Below are 18,830 nucleotides of genomic sequence, written 5' to 3'. Positions count from 1 at the left end.
TACTACTTAGCAGTAAAAATGAACTAATTACTAACACTGACAACTCCATTATTAATCATTAATAATCAAAACGTTATTCGGAGTGAATGAAGGCAGACACAAAATAGTGTGTACTGTGTGATTTGTTCATCGGTAGTCAGAGAAAGCTGTTCAGTGGTTCCCGGGGGTGGGGAGTGGGGCTAGGGCATTCATTGGAAAAGGGCACAGGTGAGCTTCCGGGGTGGTGCGAACATTCTATATCCCCGATCATGGTGGTAGTTACGTGGGTGTAACTCACCTGTCAAAACTCATCAAACTGTACGTCTAGAATGGTATATTTTCTCTTGCATTAGATGATACTTCATGAAGTTGATTAAAATTTATATTTGCTTTATTATCTTAAAATACTAGGGAAATACGGAATTATAAAAAGAAGAACAAAACGCACAAGTCCTTCTAACCAGAGAGCACTGTCATTGTCAACATTTCATGTGTTTCCTTCCAGGTTTTTTTTTTTTCCCCTGCTTTTTCTGGGTGTAGATCTTCTACCCTGAGCTTGTCTTACTCAAATAAAACAGAAAGCAAGTTGAAAGTATCATGAGGACATTTTTGTCATGACTTTACTGGGCCTCAGGGCACCTGGTATGATGGTGAGAAGGTCTTGTCCTGTATACCTGAATATATGGAGAGGAGATGAAAATGTTTAGTCTGGTGAAGGGGGCATACTGGGGAAACAGGTGTGTTGGGGGGGTCATGGTCATTGGCTTCAAATCTCTACCAATCAATCAGTCAATTAAATATCATTGAGCTCCTATTATGTGCCAGTACTAGGGATATGGTAGTGAACAAAGGATGTTCTTTCTTTCTTCCTTTCTTTCTTTTTCTTTCTTTCTTTCTTTTCTTTCTTTCTTTCTTTCTTTCTTTCTTTCTTTCTTTCTTTCTTTCTTTCTTTCTTTTTAAAGATTTTGCTTATTTATTTGAGAGAGAGAGAGAGCACGAGAGGAGGGAGGGTCAGAAGGAGCATGCTCTCTGCTGAGCAGGGAGCCCAACGTGGGGACTTAATCCCAGGAGTCTGGGATCATGACCTGAGCCGAAGGCAGACGCTTAGCTGACTGAGCCACCCAGGCTCCCCCAAGCCCGTGGTTCTTCTGCTTGAATGGTGTTAACAGTCTAGGAAGGAAAAGTATTATCATTAGTAGTGCCAACAATAACAGTAATTAGCAATAGCTAATATTTATGATGAATCTGTGTACCAGTTACTGTGTTGAGTTACTGTGTTATTTTTTTCTGTGCAAGTTTTTAATATGTTGTTGAATTTCCTCTCCCAGCGACTTGGTAAATAGGTAGTCTTTTTATCCCCTTTTTATTATTGAAAATCATAAGCAGTTGAGTCATATGGGATCTCACAGTAAGTAGATGAAGCCCAGACTGGCGGGTCAGGGAGGACTCTCCAAGATGACATTTAGGCAGAGAGCTGAAGAATGATAGGAGTTAGGTAAACAAGAAGCAAGCTCAGAGACCACAGATGGCGGCTGAGAGCAGTGGGCTGGTTTCCAGTGGCAGTTACGGGTTAGATGGGACAGAATTGGTGAGTGGAAGTGAGTACAGACGGTGAGGGAGGAGTCAAGGGTGAGGGATGCAGACACATCCCGAGGGAGGAAGCATCAGAAGTGAGGCAGAAGAACAAGAACTTGGTTTGAGGCATGTTCAGTTTGTTCTCCAGATGGTGGGCCTGAGGAAGTAGGTGAATAGACGGTTGTGGGTTGCTCTCCACATGGCTCTGGGCTGAGAGGTACAAGTGTGTGGTCACCAGCATGAAAGGTGTTAGAAATCTCCCGGATTGACAAGATGGCCTGGAGAGAGCGTTTGCAGCAGGAGACCAGAACCCAGGACAGAGCCTTGAGGAATTCCAATACACAAGGGCTGGGGTCAAGAGCCAGGAGGAGAAGGTGTCCCAGGAAAGGGAGGAGAGGGCCACCAAGGGCAGGGTCAGAGAGTTACAGGAGGCCTACTTCTGGGCAGTCTTGTCTTGTCTTTTTTCTTTTCTTTTCTTTTCGTTTCTTTCTTTCTTTCTAGATTTTATTTATTTGAGAGAGAGAGCATGAGCGGGAGGTGGGGAGAGGGAGAAGGAGAAGCAGACTCCCCACTGAGCAGGGAGCCTGATGTGGGGCTCGATCCCAGGACCTGGGGATCATGGCCTCAGCTACCCAGGCACCCCCTTCTGTGCAGTCTTAAGAACTCTCTAATAGAGTTATTTGTAGGAGGTGGGGAGCCTTTTGTCCTGGAGGTGTGCAATGAAAGCTTGGTGACCATCTCTTGGGGATGTTGTAGGGAGGATGCTTGCATCAGGATGGGGTGAGACCAGATGTCTTTGAAGTGGCTAGGGTTGTTTGGTTCTTTGTAAGTGACAGAAATGGACTCTAGGGGCGCCTGGGTGTCTCAGTTGTTAAGAGTCTGCCTTCGGCTCAGGGCTTGATCCCGGCGTTCTGGATCGAGCCCCACATCAGGCTTCTCCACTGGGAGCCTGCTTCTTCCTCTCCCACTCCCCCTGCTTGTGTTCCCTCTCTCGCTGGCTGTCTCTCTCTGTCAAATAAATAAATAAAATCTTTGAAAAAAAAAAAAAAAGAAATGGACTCTAGTTGTCTTTAAAAAATCAACTGGAAGCATCTGGGGTACCATATTCATGCAATATCAGGCCTTAGAAAGTACAGGGTTCAGAGCCACTCTTGGGTCTAGGTGGCAGGAACTAATGAGCAACCTTTGCAGGGTGACACTATTGATTCAAGAATCAAATTCCTAGGAGAAAGGGTGTGACTGGCTGATCTTGGGTTATGTGGCCAAGCCCTGGTCCAAGGGAGAGCTGCAGCCTTGACTGACAGACCCATCAGGACTGCATTCAATGGAGAAGAGCTGGTTTCCCAAAGGAAAATCCACATGCCAGTTACCAGAAGAAGCGGCAGTGGGTGCTGGGCAGGCAAAACCAACAGATACCCTGTGTAACATCCAAGGCCCTGTCTTTGATTTGTTGATTTTTGCAAATATTCACATAGCAGCCCCCCCCCCAACTCCTTGCAGAGTTGTAAGCCAGAGAATTAAGCTTTTTGTTTGCTTTTTAGAGTGAGTTGGTGGCCGAGACTGACATGAATTGATTTATCTCTGGGCTTCAAGCTACCCAGCTCCAAAGGCACAATTCGGTGGATGTGACTCATTGTCATGTCAAGAAAGGCCTTGGCCTTGTGGCTATGTGGTTCTTCCTTCATAAGCAAGGGTAGGAACTGGGAGTAGGCAGACAGTGTAAATCACTCTTGCATCAGCAAGGAGGATGTGCCCACACCAAGGGGACTTACTGAAAAGAAGCCCAAGTAACAGGTGTCTGTGGATAAAGGAGACTTGGCAATTGTTACATCTCCTGGCACTCTCCCTTACTGAGTAAACTCCTAAGTGTACTTTTCTTCATTGAGCGTTGCACTATTTACAGGAATTGAGGGAAGGGTGAGGCACTATATCCCACCTTTCCTCAATTCCCCCAAACAGACCGATTGAATTGAGTGCTCTTAATACCAGACCCCTAATTAAAAAAAGAAAAGAGGTTTATTTATAGGAATACATGGAACACAGGAAAAAATAGGGGACCTCACTGGCAAGTCTCCAGCTCCTCACCTTTTGGTTTACTAGTCAGAAGTCCTTTGGTCTGAAGGAACAAAAACTCAATTCAAGTTGGTTTAGGCAACGAGGGATTTTAAAACTTATCTAGAAAGGTTGAGGGGTGGGGATTCAGGCCTGGTTGGATCCAGGCACTCATATGCAGTCATCAGAGATCTCTTAGCTCAGCTTTTCTCTTTGTTGGCCCCACTCTCAGAACAGTGCTGTCTTTGTGATAATAAAGGTGGCGGGTGTGGACTCATTCCCTGCCAGCTTAGCAATACTGCTGGAAAGGATATTCTCTTTCCTAATAATTCCAGCAAAAGTCCTGAAACTGATTGTCCTTGGGGAGCTTGAGTCACATGCCGATCCCTGCATCTACACTGTGGCCTGGGTCCTATGTCCACCCTCTGGGAGCCAGATGGTGAAGACCACCTTAGCCAGCTCTTAGGAACTGGGGTTCAGAGAGGGACAATTTTCCAAAGGGGAAGAAACACAAAGGATGGATGCTGGTTAGGCGGAGACAAGAGACGCCCGCCACACTTGGTTTCAGGAGCAAGTCTTCTGATCTGAGCGCTCCTAGGGCTAGATATGCCTGGTGAAGGAAGGGATGTTGATGTTTTCACTCAGGCCATGGCATTATGTCCTGCTGCCCCCACCTTCGGGGCCTGATCAAAAAGGGGAGGCCAAAGGGTCAAGAACAGTCTCCATGTGTTACCCAAACAAGCAGGATGTTCCCAGCAGCTATCCTGCCCAGGAGCCGGTCTCCCCAGGGTTGGTAGAGCAGAAGGTGGTGGTGGGGGGGTGGTTTTCTTCTCATGGGTTTATTTACTTCTGAGGCCTGTTATTTACCTCTTGTTGGCTCCACTGCTTTATCTTGTTAGTTAAATAAGTTTGGTAACATTATAAAGGAAAACATTCCTTTCCTGCAACTGCTGACCACTGCAGGGTTATTGCTTTTGCTTTTGTGTTCCGAATCCTTAACCTCCGCAGTGCTTGGCTGTTGATAAGCACATGAAGTTTGCTCTTGCTTCTTCCTTTCTTACAGGAAGAAATCATCCTCAGGGCTTTAGGAATTCCTTATGAGAGTGGGTAAATAAATGGTAACCCACCCATATGATGGAACACGGTGCGATTGCAGGACCAGAGTGGGGTTTTTCTCTGTGTGTTGAGATGGAACAGGCCCCCAGATGTGTTAGTTTGGGAAAAAAGCATGAGCGGGGTGTGCAGATCAGCCGACTTTTCAACATTTGAATCACCTGGGGAGCTTTTTAAATGTACCTGCCCTCAGCCTCTCCCCCCATGCCCCCAACCTCTCCCCCACTTTATCACAATTTCTGGAGGTGGCACCTGGGCACTGATTTGTTTTAAAAACTCCAAGTGACTCAGTGTCTCCAGGGCTGAGAACCAGTAGTGTAGGGTTGCATCATATGGGGAGACAAAAGGGACGTAGATGAAAAAAAACCAAAAAGGAAATACAGAATGTCTCCCTCCACATAAAGGTGTAGACTCACGGGGGCTCACACACATGTGGAGAATATTTCTCGAAGGACACACAAGAAACTGGAGAGAATAGTTGCCTCCAGTGATGGAGTAATGTAGTGATTCTCCACTGTACGCTCACCTGCAGTGTTTGAATTTGAAACCATAAGCATGGCTTACCGTTTTAAAAAGAAATTCTCACTGCACACTCCAGGCCAGCTACACAGGACTAAGGTGGCCGTCTGAGCTCATGAGGCTTGACTGTTGGGGCCAGCCGCCTATGGATCCACACATACTGCCCCACTGCCCCGGCCGTAGCTGCCTTCCTCTTGGCTCAGCCGTGGTGAGCGATTTCTGAATGTGGGAATGACCAAAGAGCTAAGTCATCCGTTTATCCATTTGTTGTTCATGCATTCATTCATATTTTTATTAAGAATTAGATGGGAGGCAGGCATACTCCAGGCACATTAATCTGGTTTCATTTTCATAATCCTGTATGAAGTAGGTGGTCTTATTCCTATTCTGTGGTTGGGGATATGTTAGCTCAGAGATAATATGTAACCAAAGTGAGTCAGGACGAGCCACTAAAACAGATCCTGTAAACTGGAGGGACTCAGAGGTCTTTGGATGGGTTGCACAGAGCTTTAAAAAAATCCTGTCTACCCATGTGGACCAGTGATCCCAGGGCTACTGTTGGAAGGAGCTGAGTGTCCTTGGGATGGGCGTGTGCCCTCCAGTTCAGCTCAGCCACCCTTACCCTTCCCTGCTGTATTACAACGCTTGGCCTCAGCAGGCATGTGAGTTTGTGACCCCCTGCTTCGAAGTAGGGGGGATGAGCCCACCATTGTCTGTCCCATGGGGCTCCTGAGCTGAATTATCGTGTGGAATGTGCCATTTCTATTCCAGTCTGCCCTTCAGCCTGCTGGTAGGAGCTCCTCTGCCTTACAATTCCTTTGCAGACTGCATGCGATAGGCTGCTGGCATGGATATGTTTGTGAAACACATTTGCACAGTAGGGAAGGAGTAAAATACGTTATAGAAAGGGAGAGTTATCCAGCCTGGGCAGGGGTGTGGGGCAGTGGAGTCAGAGGAGTAAAGTTATACTGTGATCATACCGTGAGTGGATGCCAGGCTATGGTATTCAAACTTTATTCTTAGGCCAGTGCCGTCCAGTATGACTTTATACAATGAGTGTCCAATACAGTAGTTTCCCACCCCATGTGACTCCTGAGCACTTGAAATGTGGCTAGTGTGAATGAGGAACTCATTTTTAAATTTTACCTAATTAATTTAAATTGGCATAACCCCACGTGGCTAGTGGCTACCATGTTGGACAACGCAGCTTTAGACAAGGGGCAGCCAGGGAATGTGTTGGAGTAGGGAAATAATGTAAAAGTGAGTTTTCAGAGCATGAGTTATTCTAAGAGGGAAAGGCTGCATAGAGTGGAGGGGAGCAGGAGGGAATCTTACAGACAACACTTAGTATCTATTTGGCTCTTATTGTGTCCATACACTGTGCTAAGATTCATTTATTCAATACCTCTAACAACTCTCTGAGGAAAGTTCTGTTAATATTTCTATTTTATAGGCTAGGACATGGGAGGCACAGCAAGGTCAATGGACTTATTCAAGGTCACAGAGCTAATAAATAGGGCCCTGGTGTAGAATCCAGGCAGCTTGGCTACAAGCTTGTACGGTGAACCCCTCTAACCTGGAAGGAAGTAAATTAACCTTCGTTGAGAGCTTACTTTGTGCCCTGCTTCTGTGCATTTTTAAAAAGGATTTTGTTTATTTATTTGAGAGAGAGAGAGAGCACGAGAGTGGGGAGGGTCAGAGGGAGAAGCAGACTCTCCGCTGAGCAGGGAGCCCGACTCCTGGCTCGATCCCAGACCCTGAGATCATGACCTGAGCCGATGGCAGACACTTAACCAACTGAGCCACCCAGGCGCGCTGTCTTCTGTGCATTTGTACATCACATCTCATTTAGATTCCCTAGTGATCGTGTGACCCGGGTAGCCTCATCTCCTCTGTGGTTATGGAAGCCTTTGGCGTGTAGGGATGAGCTCTCAAGGCGGACTCACCCATTTCTGGGGAGCCCAGTTAAGGCTTGGTGGCAAGATCGCCTGTCTGAATCGCTGGGGGCAGTTGGGGTGGCATCAGCGGGGAGCGTACAGGAGGATATGGCACAAAAGATGTTGCGAAGGAAGATTCGGGAGGATTTAGCAACCGACTGGATGGCGGGGGTGAGGAAAGCGGGGGAGGGTTTCTTCTGGAACAGTGAGAGAGATGACAAACAGAAATGCAGCGACACTGTGTAAGTGGTGTGTAGGCTCCAGAGGAAGACAGACCTGGTTTCGAACACAGGCGCTGCCACGGACGAGCCGGACGCCCTCGGGCACGTCATTTCTCTCTGAACGTCAGCAGCACTGTCGACACCATGCAGGTCAGCCTGTCTTCCTCACAGGGCTGTGATGCGGCTCAGGTGACAGCATGGGTGTGACAGCCCTTTGTGGATGCAAGTGACTTGGCCACGTTGGGTCAGTCTTCTGCAAGCCAGGGAGCCAGGTGTTGGGTGGAAATGGTGCAGCCTCTGGGGGAGCCCCAGCTCATCTTGGACACTAGGCAGAGTTCCATGCCTGTGAATCGGCTTTGACCCAGGAGCAAAAAGGGATCCTCCCCAGCCATTGCAAAGCAGGATTTGCGTTGGGTGGCTCCAACTTGAATGCCCCTTTCCCCCCTGCACATTGTGTATATTGCCTCATGAGAGTAGGTGCTGTTATTAATTCCCGTTTTGGAGAAGACAAGCAAAGGCTCCGAGGGGCGTAGTGAATAGCTTCAGCTTCTAGGTGGTAAATGAGGGTTTACACCTAGGTCCAGTGGATCTCACAGGCCTGGCCTGGAAGTCTTGGCAGAAGACAGGATTTTCTCCCTCGGATGCTGGCTGTTTTGGGGGCCTCCTGAGACAGATGAGAGTTGAGGAAACACCCGAGGGCCCCTCTCTTTCTTCTTCCACCACAGATACCTGCAACCAGCCCTGGAATTTCTGTTGCAGGTGATACAGATTCAGGGACAAAGATTGCTTCGAGGGATGTCAGTTTTCCACTGTAGACCCTAATGAGAATAAGGTAGAAGGGAGAATCAACTCTAACGAGAAAAAATAAAATTTTGATGACTTGATTCAATCCTCCTTGGAGGCAATGAATAAATTATAGTGGTTAGGATTGGGAATTTGGGGGTGGAGTGCAGTGTGAGACAAAGTTGGGGTCCCAATGCATTCTTGGGGCAGATGCTCCGGAGAAGTCTCCTGGGCCTTTGACTATGGTCTTTTGCTTCTGGGATCAACCATTAGTTGGGGTATTATTTTCCTATGGCTGCAAGTTATTGCAAACACGGTGGCTTATTACAACACGAATTTATAATCTTGTTGTTCTGGAGGTCAGAAGTCTGAAAATGGGTCTTATGGGGCTAAAATCAAGGTGTCGGCAGGGCTGCAGTCCTTCTGGATGCCCCCGGGGACAATCCATTCCTTGCCTTCTCTAGCTGTTGGAGGCCACCCACACTCCTTGGCTTGTGTTCCTTTCCAGCGATGGCATCATCACTCCAAACCCTGCTTCTGTTGTCACATCTCCTCCTCTGACCCTCCTGCCCCCATCTGGTAAGGACCCTTGTGATTACATTGGTCCCACCAGTATAATCCAGAATGATTTTCCATCTCAAGGTCCTTAATTTAATCCCATCTGCAAAATCCATTTTCCCATCCAGGTTCCAGGGATTAGGATGTGGACATCTTTGATGAGGTTTTGGGGAAGGCATTCTTTCACCTACAAAGCTGGCCTGGGACCTTCACGACCTTACATGGAATAAGGGAGGGGTGGAGGCGGACAGAGCTGGAGCTTAATCTCCTTCTCTGCTGGAGCTGAGTGGCAGTTTCCCCTTTTAGACAGGGCATGCATGCATTCTCAGACACTTTCATTGCTCACCTGGCCTCTAGGCATTTGAGTTGGAGGCTATATTGTGTCGTCCTAACAAAGTGTGGCTATAGGCCGGCTTCTGAGGACTACAGGCTTTTAACTTCTGCAGAGCAAAGAGCTGTTGAATAAACCATGAAGAATCAAGGAATTCTTGGCTCTTACCAGGTACCTGTTTGAAAGTAGGACCTGGTGCGAGTTTCAGCAGCTCAGTAAGTGTTGTCTCTTATTTAAGCAAAACTGGTTTTACCCTGAATTTGCCAAACAGAAATGAGGGGGTGTTTATTTGTATCACAAAAGGATTTAGTTTGTTTCTTTAAATAGCCAGCCCTACTACTTTTCTTTATAGTGTTTTAGTTCATGGGAAATTTGATTTGCACAACTTTCAGAAACACGTTGTGTATCGGAAGTTCCTGCACCAGAAGCTCACCAGCTTTCCAACATGTTCCCGGCTTCTCCGTAGAGTATAGCCAAGTCACCGGGCACATTGATCCTACCTTGGATTATTTCTTTTCATGGCTAACTGGACGGCTGTGTTCAGGAGACCTTGACAGTGGCTGGTACCACTACCCCTGTCCGTGGTGTGGTCTTTGGAAGGCCAGCCAGGAGCTTCCTGCACCATGAGGTTGACTGGGCTTTCTTCTTTCTCTGTGGCTGATGATAATTCATTCTTTTGTTCGTTCATTCACAGAGTGCTGGTTTACTAAATATCACTTATGTACCGGAATTGGAGCAGACATTAGGAAAGTAGAGAGGAGCCCCCTTCCCCTTCAAAGAGACTAAGGATGATGAAGATCTTAACTGATATTTTAGATGTTTTGAAGAAAGACTAACGAGATGACTTGTAAATGGTGGTGGTGGGCAACAGTTTCCCCAAACAGTTCTGGGTCGAAGAAGAAATTAGAACCATAGTAGGCTAACTAACTAGAACACTATGAAGAAAAGTTGTAGGGCTGGCTATTTAAAACTTAAAAATGGCAACTCGGTATAAGACATGGGATGCCACCAAAGCTGTACTTGAAAGGGACGTTTTTAGCTTTAAAATGTTTAATTTAAAAAAATTTTTTTGAAGATTGTATTTATTCATTTGAGAGAGAGAGTGAGCGAGAGAGAGAGAGAGCACAAGCTGGGGGTGGGGAGGAAAAGCAGAGGGAGAAGCAGACTCCTCACCAAGCAGGGAGCCCTATGTGGGACTTGATCCCAGGACTCTGGGATCATGACCTGAGCCGAAGGCAGACGCTTAACCAACTGAGCCACCCAGGCATCCCTAAAATCTTTAATTTTTAATGAAGAAGAATGGGACTAAATTAACTGAGCAGTTCATTCAAGAAGCTTGAGAAAGAACAGTAAGTAGAAGGAACAGACTTTTTTTTTGAATATTCAGTTCTGAGCATGGATTAGCTCATTTAATTCCGACAACTCCCCCACGATTATTATTATCACCATCATTTTCCAGAGAAGAAACTGAGGCACAGGGAAATAAGATAGTGCACCCCAAGTATTACAGTTTGCAAACGATGCAGGATCCAAACCTGGATCTCTGACTCCCGAATTCATACTGCTAACCAGGAAGTAATAAAAGTACAAATATGAATAAGTAGTACAATTAAACTAAGCAGGACAAATAAAAGTACAAGTAGCAATAAATAACTTGGGGAAAAAAAACTTAGTCCAATTGAGAAATATATCCATATCTTTCATGGTAGAAAAGGGGACGCCTGGGTGGCTCAGTCAGTTAAGCTTCTGATTCTTGGTCTCAGCTCAGGTCTTGATCTCAGGGTCATGAGTTCAAGTCCTGCGTTGGGCTCAACGCAGGGTGTGGAGCCTACTTAAAAAATAGATATATAATGGTAGAATAACCAAACTGGCAATGAAGGGGACAAACCTCTGGAAAAAATAAAGAGAGAGACTATCTAACAATACAATGTGAAGAAGGAATGAGAAGGAGCATTTTATCATCCCAGATAAGCACACACAGTGGACACACATGGAGTAGAACACAATGGACAGTTCCCAAGGCAAATATCAGTTCCAAGTGTTAGTTTGGGAAGAGAGTGAGGGAGGAGTCAAGCTGCTAAAAGCTTAGAACGGACTGCCTATTTTCATCCCTTTTGTTCCACACTGTTCTGAAAGATATAGACTTGGAAATATGAGAAGGGGGGAAAAGATAAGGAAAGAAGAGAGGCATATCTATCAGAGAGGGTAAAGGAAAAATATTGTAAATGGAAATAATGTGATTCTCTACTTGGAAAACTCAAAGAGAACAACTGAAAGCCCGCAAAAAACGATTAGGAGTTTAAAAAAAAAGGCCTAAAAATAAATCTATTGCTTCCCTATTTGTCAACCATCACCAGTTGGAAGACAAAGTGGAAAAAATGTCTAAATCACAATCACCTAAAAAAAGGATCCCTCCTCTAATACTAAATGAGAAATGTATAGAGAGAATCGAAGACTTCACTGGGAGACACAAAGTCAGATTTTAACAAGGGGACACCCTATTCCTTATAGAAATACTCATAATAAAAGTGTCAGTTGTCTGTAATTTAATTTCTAAGTTTGAGACAATTTCCATCAAAGTTCCGGTGAGTGTTTCTTTGACGGCGGGGGGTGGGGGGTGGGGTGGGGAGGGGTGGGTGGGTGTTGACTAAATGCAATTCCAATAAGAATTCCATTGGTATTTTTTAAAGCCTGGTAAACTGATTCTAAAGTTCACTTGGAAGAATAAACACACAGTGATTGCCAAGAAAATGTTGAAAGTAAGGATAATGAGAGAGGACTTGCCCTGCCAAGATATAACATATTCTAAAGCGACTATAATTAAAACCCATATTGCTGCACTCCAAGACAGACCAGTGGAACAGAACAGAAGGCCCAAAGACAGACCCCAGCGTATATAATTATTTAGCATATAATGAAGTTGGCATTTGAAATCAGCGGGGAAGGGACGGGTTATTCAATAAAATAGTTTGGGACAATTGATTACCTATTCGGAAAAAAAAATGGCAAAGTAGATTCCCATGCACATCAGGTGGCAAGAAATTACAGATGGATTAAAGAATTTAAAGTGCAGGTCATGCCATAGAACAGTAAAAAAAGAATAATACTTATATGACATTGGGGCATGTGGGAGGGCCTTTTGAAATGTAGTTGGATTGAGTTTTCTTTATCCAGTTTTTTCTTTTAGTAGTGGGAATAATATTTCTATTCTTTTTTTTTTTTAAGAGAGCGCCAATGTGGGAGGGGGCAGAGGGAGAAGGAGCGAGAATCTTGAGGAGTCCCCACTTAGTGGGGAGCCTCATGTGGGGCTCAGTCCCACGACCCTGAGATCATGACCTGAGCTGAAATCAAGAGTCGGACTCTTAACTGACTGAGCCAGCTGGGCGCTCCTCTCTCTGTTTTTTGTTCTTTCTTTCACCACTGTTGCTTCTGCCTCTTTTCATTTGTTTTGGTTATTGTTTTGTGGGTTGTATATACTCTAGTACTTCTTTTGTGGAAAGTAAGTTTTCTAAGTCCTTGTATTCTGGAAATGTCTTTATTTTGGACCTTCTCTGGAATACCAGTTTGGCTTTGTATGAGATTTTAGATAGAAATGACTTTTCCTAAGCCTTTGAAGATACTGCTGTATCATATTCTAGAATTCAGAACTGCAGATGAGAAATCTGATATCAAAATTATTTTTGTTCCATTGTTGGTAATCTTATCTCTGTCCTCTTCCTGCCCCTGCTGGACATGTTGGAATGATCTCAGATACCCTCACCCTTCAGTCTTTTCTTCCTTCATACCTATGGATGCTTGATAATTTTTCAGTTTAATGACTCAAATTCTTCATCAACTTCAGGGAATTTTTCTGTTTTCTTTGATTACACCTTTACCATTCTCTCTTGAACATCCTTTTAGATGGGTATTAAAATTTTTGGATCTATCATACAGGTTTTGCATCATTTCTTTTATTCCTTCTCATCCTTTTTGCGGAATTCTGGGACAGTCCCTCAGTTTAGACTTCTACTTTGCCAAGTTCCTCTTTGGCTATATCCATTCGGTTATCAGCCCAACCACTGAGTTTCCAGACTGGGCAGTAATATTTTTCATTCCCTGACCTAAGTTTTTCTTTGACTCTTGATTTTGTTTCAAAATGGAAGTAGGCTTATTTTTCCTGATTATATAACTAGCATATACTCATTGTAAACATTTCAAACAATGTAGAAAAACGTAAGGTTGAAAGGGGAAATAATGGGTGTTCTGTGAAAGGAAGCTATACGCAAAATGACCTCCAAAGGCTGAAGGGGTCGAAGGACCAAAGAAAAAGCCCAAGTCCAGCTTGATAAGAAATGATTTAGTAAGGGGTCTTAGGGACCGAAGCAGGTCTTGGGTGGCTGCAGGGTAAGTAGATCTCCACAACCCTTCCATAGGACCTGCTTTTATAGCCCCAGAGGCTGGGGGGTACGTGTTGTTATACACCTGGGAGAGATGCTCAGGGATAGTTGTGTGTTGTAGTCATATCTCCAGAGCACAAGGGCATTACGTTCCAACGGTGTACTTGAGGGTGTGGTTCAACAAGAAAGATAGAATGAGGCTGGGGACGGTGCTCAAGAAGACTTCCGATCACAGAGTCGTCATCATGGTGGATTTGTCCAGATGTCATTGGTCTGGTTCACATGATCGACAATCCTGCTGCCCAGAGATACCCATCACTGGCTTTTGCTGAGCACTGTTCATAAATTTCTCTCAAGATTCATAGATATGTAGGCACAGAGGGACACACACACACACACACACACTCACACTCACGTGCAGGATTTGACACAAATGTCTTTATACAAAGCATATATGACTTATAAAATACAGTAGCTATTAAAACGGAAAAGGGAGTAAGCAAAGGAAAAAGAAATTGGCCCCTTTGGAACTCTTCTTAGTTCCCAACCATGAGAATTAAAGAGTTTTGTATTGTGGAAAATATCAAACATCTATTAAAGTAGACAGCTTAGTATAATGAATTCTCATGTGTCCATCACTCAGGTTCAAGTAATGATCAGTCATGACTAATATCTATTCCATCTATAACCCTCCCTTTCCCCTCCTGTCATACTGAATTTCTTTTTTTCTTTTTTCTTTTTTTTCTTTCTAAGTAGGCTCCATGCCCTGTGTGGAGCCCAGTACAGGGCTTGAACTCATAACCTTGAGATCAAGGACCTGAGCTGAGATCAAGAGTTGGATGCTCAAACAACCAAGCCACTTAAGTGCCCCCAGAGTTATTTTTTCTAGAGATTTTATTTATGTATTTATTTGAGAGAGAGAGAGAGTGTGTGAGCACACGTGTGAGTGGGGAGAGGGGCAGCAGAGGAGGGAGAGGGAGAGAGAAAATCTCGAGCCGACTCCATGCTGAGTGTGGAGCTCAGTCTCACGACCCTGAGATCATGACCTGAGCCAAAACCAAGAGTCAGATGCTTAACCAGTTGAGCCACCGAGGTGCCCCCCCCCCGAGTTATTTTTAATTAAATCATCTTATCTATAGAGATTTCAGGATGTATCTTCAAAGATAAGGATTCTTTAGCAAAAAATAATCACATATCATAATCACATCAAAAAATTTGTAATTCCCTATCAATAGCAATAATTCCCTCCTATCATCAAAAAGTGAGCATATCCGTTTTCCCAATTGTTTCATAATTGTTCAAACTAGCAGCTTATTTAAACTGAGATCCAAACAAGGTTCACCTACTGCATTTAGTTGATACATTTTTTTTTTTTAAAGATTTTATTTATTCATTCGACAGAGATAGAGACAGCCAGTGAGAGAGGGAACACAAGCAGGGGGAGCGGGAGAGGAAGAAGCAGGCTCATAACGGAGGAGCCTGATGTGGGGCTCGATCCCATAACGCCGGGATCACGCCCTGAGCCGAAGGCAGACGCTTAACCGCTGTGCCACCCAGGCGCCCCTAATTGATACATTTCTTAAACCTCTTTGAATGTATAAGGTGCTCCTCTGCCCTGCTCTTTTCCTCTTGCAGTATTTTTTTCTTTTTCAGCAGTTTTAAATATACAGAAAAATTGATTAGAAAGTACAGAGAGTTCCTATATGCTCCCTCAACCCCATTCCCACTGCAGATTCCGCTATTATTAGCATCTTGCAAATGAAATAAGCCAGACAGAGAAAGACAAATACAGTATAATCTCACTTATATGCGGAATCTTAGCCCCCAACCCCCAAACAAAACCCAAAAACCAAACTTATAGACATAAAAAACAGTGGTGGTTGCCAGAGGCAGGGGGCGGACTGTGGGTGAAATGGATGAAGGCGGTCTAAAGAAATCCGCTCTGGGCCTGTCATGTACAGCGCGGTGATTACAGTTAATAGTACTGTATTGTACATTTGAAAGTTACTAGGAGAGTAGATCTTAAAGGATCTCATCCCAAGAAAAAAGTTTGCAACTGTGTGGTGATGGATGTTAACTAGACATTTTGATGATCCCTTTGCAGTGCATCCAAATAGGGAATCGTTATTTTCTGCACTGAAACTAATATAATGTTACATGTCAATTATATCTCAATCAAAATAACAAAGCTGTACGCCTTATAGTGTTGCTTTGAGTAACAAACAAATTAATATATGTAAAGCACTTTTAAAAAGATCTAGCATTAGTGTGGTATATTTGTTACAATAGGTGAGCTGATGTGGATACATTGTTGTTAACCAAAAAGCACAGTTTATATTAGGTTTCATTCTTTGTGTTGTGCATTCTAGAAATGTATTCACTGCTACAGTATCAGGCAGAAGAGTTTAAATGCTCTCAAAGTCTCTCCTGTCCCAGGTGCCTGGGTGGCTCAGTGGGTTGAACATCTGACTCTTGATTTCGGCTCGGGTCATGATCTCCAGGTTGTGAGATTGAGCCCCATGTTGGGCTCCCCACTCAGCAGGGAGTCTGCTTGAGATTCTTTGTCTTCCTCTCCAGCTGCCCCCCCCCCACCTCCTTGCCGTGGGCTCGTGCTCTCTCTCTCTGTCTTAAATAAATCTTAAGAAAAAGTAAAAGTCTCTCCTGTCCTCTTTGCAATTTATTTGAAGAAATTATTTTGTTATTTTGTTTTCTACATTGCTGTATTAAAATTTTTTCCTTTTTTTCTCATTACCTCCCTGTGATGTCATTTAACACATGCCTCTGTCACTTGTATTTTCTGTAAATTGGTAGTTGGATCAAGATGCTTGAACTGATTCAGGTTTGATTATTTTAGCAGGAGTACCTCGTAGGCGGGGACATACTTCCTGGTACTTTCATCGGTAGGCAGGTCGAGTCTACTTGTGAAGTTAGCAGCCACTGATTGTTGCCCGGATCCCTTGTCTCGCTAGGGATAGTCTTGAGCTTTCCCGGCCTGTTTTCCATTCGCTGAGAATGTTCTTTGGAAAGATTCTGAGCTGGTTCCTATAGTGTGCTATGTGTCTTCCAGGAACCCACAGTTGAGTTTGTTAAAGTAGATTTGAACAACAGAAAAAAAACAGTTTTATTTTGTATACAGTCTCTGACCACCCCTTCCCCCAAGTGATGGAATCCCCCGATGGGAGAGCCATATCATAGCTGCCTTTAACTATTGGAGTTGAGATGTATGTGCGTGTGTATTTGGTTGCAAACTACTAGAGTAATGATGGAAATATGGCAGGTTTTTCCTCCACTCCTGCTCTCACTTGGCATTGCTCCTGGGTGAGAGGGGGCATGGGTCTGCCATGCCTGCTCACTCTGTTTTTCTATGTGGCCCTTCGTATTATGTACGTCTCTCTGCGTATGATTCTAGTGTTTAAATATGTGTGCTCCTTATGCATTCTGGACCTGAACCCAAGCCGACTACTTCATGTGGTGCCCGATCTAAGAAACCACGTTCTGTTTCAAAAGCAGCGCAAGAGCCGACAGCTGAAGGGATCTTCGGGGGTGGGGTGGGGTGGGGTAATTTTGAGCATTTGTGATATTTTGAACCCCAGTTACCTTTAGAAGTTTAACTGATTTGCAGGATGCAGTAGCAGTTTGGTCTTAGTAAAGGGCAAGGTGGGGAAGCTGAAGCCGTTGTTCATTTTGCTATAAAACCTTTCTTGTTGGAAAGTCCCGGTTTAATGATCTCTTCCCCCCATCCCTCTCTTCCTTCTCTCCACTTCCCTTCTTCCCTCCATCCTACCCTTGTTTTCTCTTATGCAGTCTGCTGTTTTGTTGTGCACAAGCGGTGCCATGAATTTGTCACCTTCTCCTGCCCAGGCGCCGACAAAGGCCCAGCCTCCGATGTAAGTAACGGGCACTGGTCCCCTCTCTCCACCCACAGTCAGGGCATCCTTTTGGGTAAACATGGCTGTGCTTAGACAAAAAAAAAAAAAAAAAAAAAAAGGTGGGCTGTTCTTATTCCAAGACATGGGGTGGTCCCTACAGCCTCTGAGACATTTTTCATTTTAACAGGAAGGACAAAGCAAAACATTTTGGGAGCGGGGTATGATGGTACAGGAAACCAGCTAGTTCCTCTACTATAATTTAGCTAAATGTCTTCATCTTTATGGCTGGGGCATGGAGAGTAGTGTTGAGATGCTACATTGGTCCTGCTACTCTAAAAAGGTAGTTGGGATGGTACCTTAGGCTGTACTTTACAGCTCTTTGTTAGGGAATTCTTGATACTAGGGCCCAAGAATTAAGAGGGAAATGAGTTTATCCTGCCACCATGCATCCCAAAGCCTGGCTACTATTGGTGGAGTAGGGGATCCTTCTGGATAAAACAGGCAAATAAGTTTTATTTTATTTTATTTTATTTTATTTTATTTTATTTTATTTTATTTTATTTTAACTTATTTTATTTGATAAGTATGAACTTATTTTAATATGAATTGGAAAAAAGGTATCCAGTCTTGGTTTTTAATTTATGGTACGGATAGAAAATTTCCTACCTAAGTAAAAATATTTAGGTTAAACAAAAGATAAGTTGGTTTAAGGAAACTATTAAGTGAATAACCCCATGGGCTCTATAAGGATATGGCAGAAGCCTTGGTTTAAGTTTGTCCAAAGCTTGGGGTATGTTGTTGATCACTAACTCAGTAGCCATTCCTAGCCCTGACTCTCTTCTTTCTGGCAGAGGCTGCCTCTCATGCTAAAAGCTGGAAATGCCTGATACTTGTATCCCAGGCTCTCCTGTGAATGGAAATAGTGAATGATCATGTGACCCAGTCCTACTCAATGGGACCTTGGGGGAAGTCTGGGCAGGGCTTCCAGGAAAGACTTTCCTTTCTGATAAGAATAGACATCTGTTCCTTTTTCCTGTTGGATATTTTTGTGTGAGGATGCAATGGATGGGGTTGTGGCAGCACTTTTGTGTTAATGAGGGAGGTGCACTTGCATCCTGAGCATGGCAGAATGGAAGAGTTGAAAGAACGTGGGTCATTGATGACATTGGTGAGCTGCTGAGCCAACTGTGAGTTCTCTTATGCCCAGACTGCATATGTGAGATAAGAAGCTCCTCTTGGTAAAGTCTCATCATTTGGGATATTCTTGTCCACATTGCTGAAATTGCCCTAGTAGGCCTTTCCACCATGCACACTCCTCCCTTGGCCCAGTGATGAGCTGTGTTCAACGGACCGCATTTGCAGCTGTCACCTCTAGTTCTCTCATTTTTTTCCTGCTTTTGTTCACCTTCCTGGAATTTCCCCCATTGGCATGGTCTTCATTACTGGTCCTGTCCTTACCCACTTAGACCTGACAGCAGACAGCTTGCCAGAAGTGAGTGGTGACTGCCTTCTGTCAT

General features: G+C 44.3%; 1 protein-coding gene across 2 annotated transcripts in view; it reads left to right on the top strand.

The window, feature by feature from the left end:
• PRKCB (protein kinase C beta) overlaps positions 1–18,830 on the top strand; it is a 315,575-nt gene that overhangs the window by 114,360 nt on the left and 182,385 nt on the right. For both annotated transcript variants that reach the window (XM_045776452.2, XM_045776451.2), the window contains exon 3: positions 17,249–17,331. In XM_045776452.2, coding sequence (XP_045632408.1) covers positions 17,249–17,331 — 83 coding nt within the window. The remainder of the gene's footprint in view (positions 1–17,248; positions 17,332–18,830) is intronic.

This window comes from Ursus americanus, chromosome 2 (genome assembly GCF_024610735.1).
Source record: "Ursus americanus isolate L20-20 chromosome 2, mUrsAme1.1.p, whole genome shotgun sequence".
Lineage (NCBI taxonomy): Eukaryota > Metazoa > Chordata > Mammalia > Carnivora > Ursidae > Ursus > Ursus americanus.
This window is presented reverse-complemented; position numbering and strand designations above follow the sequence as displayed.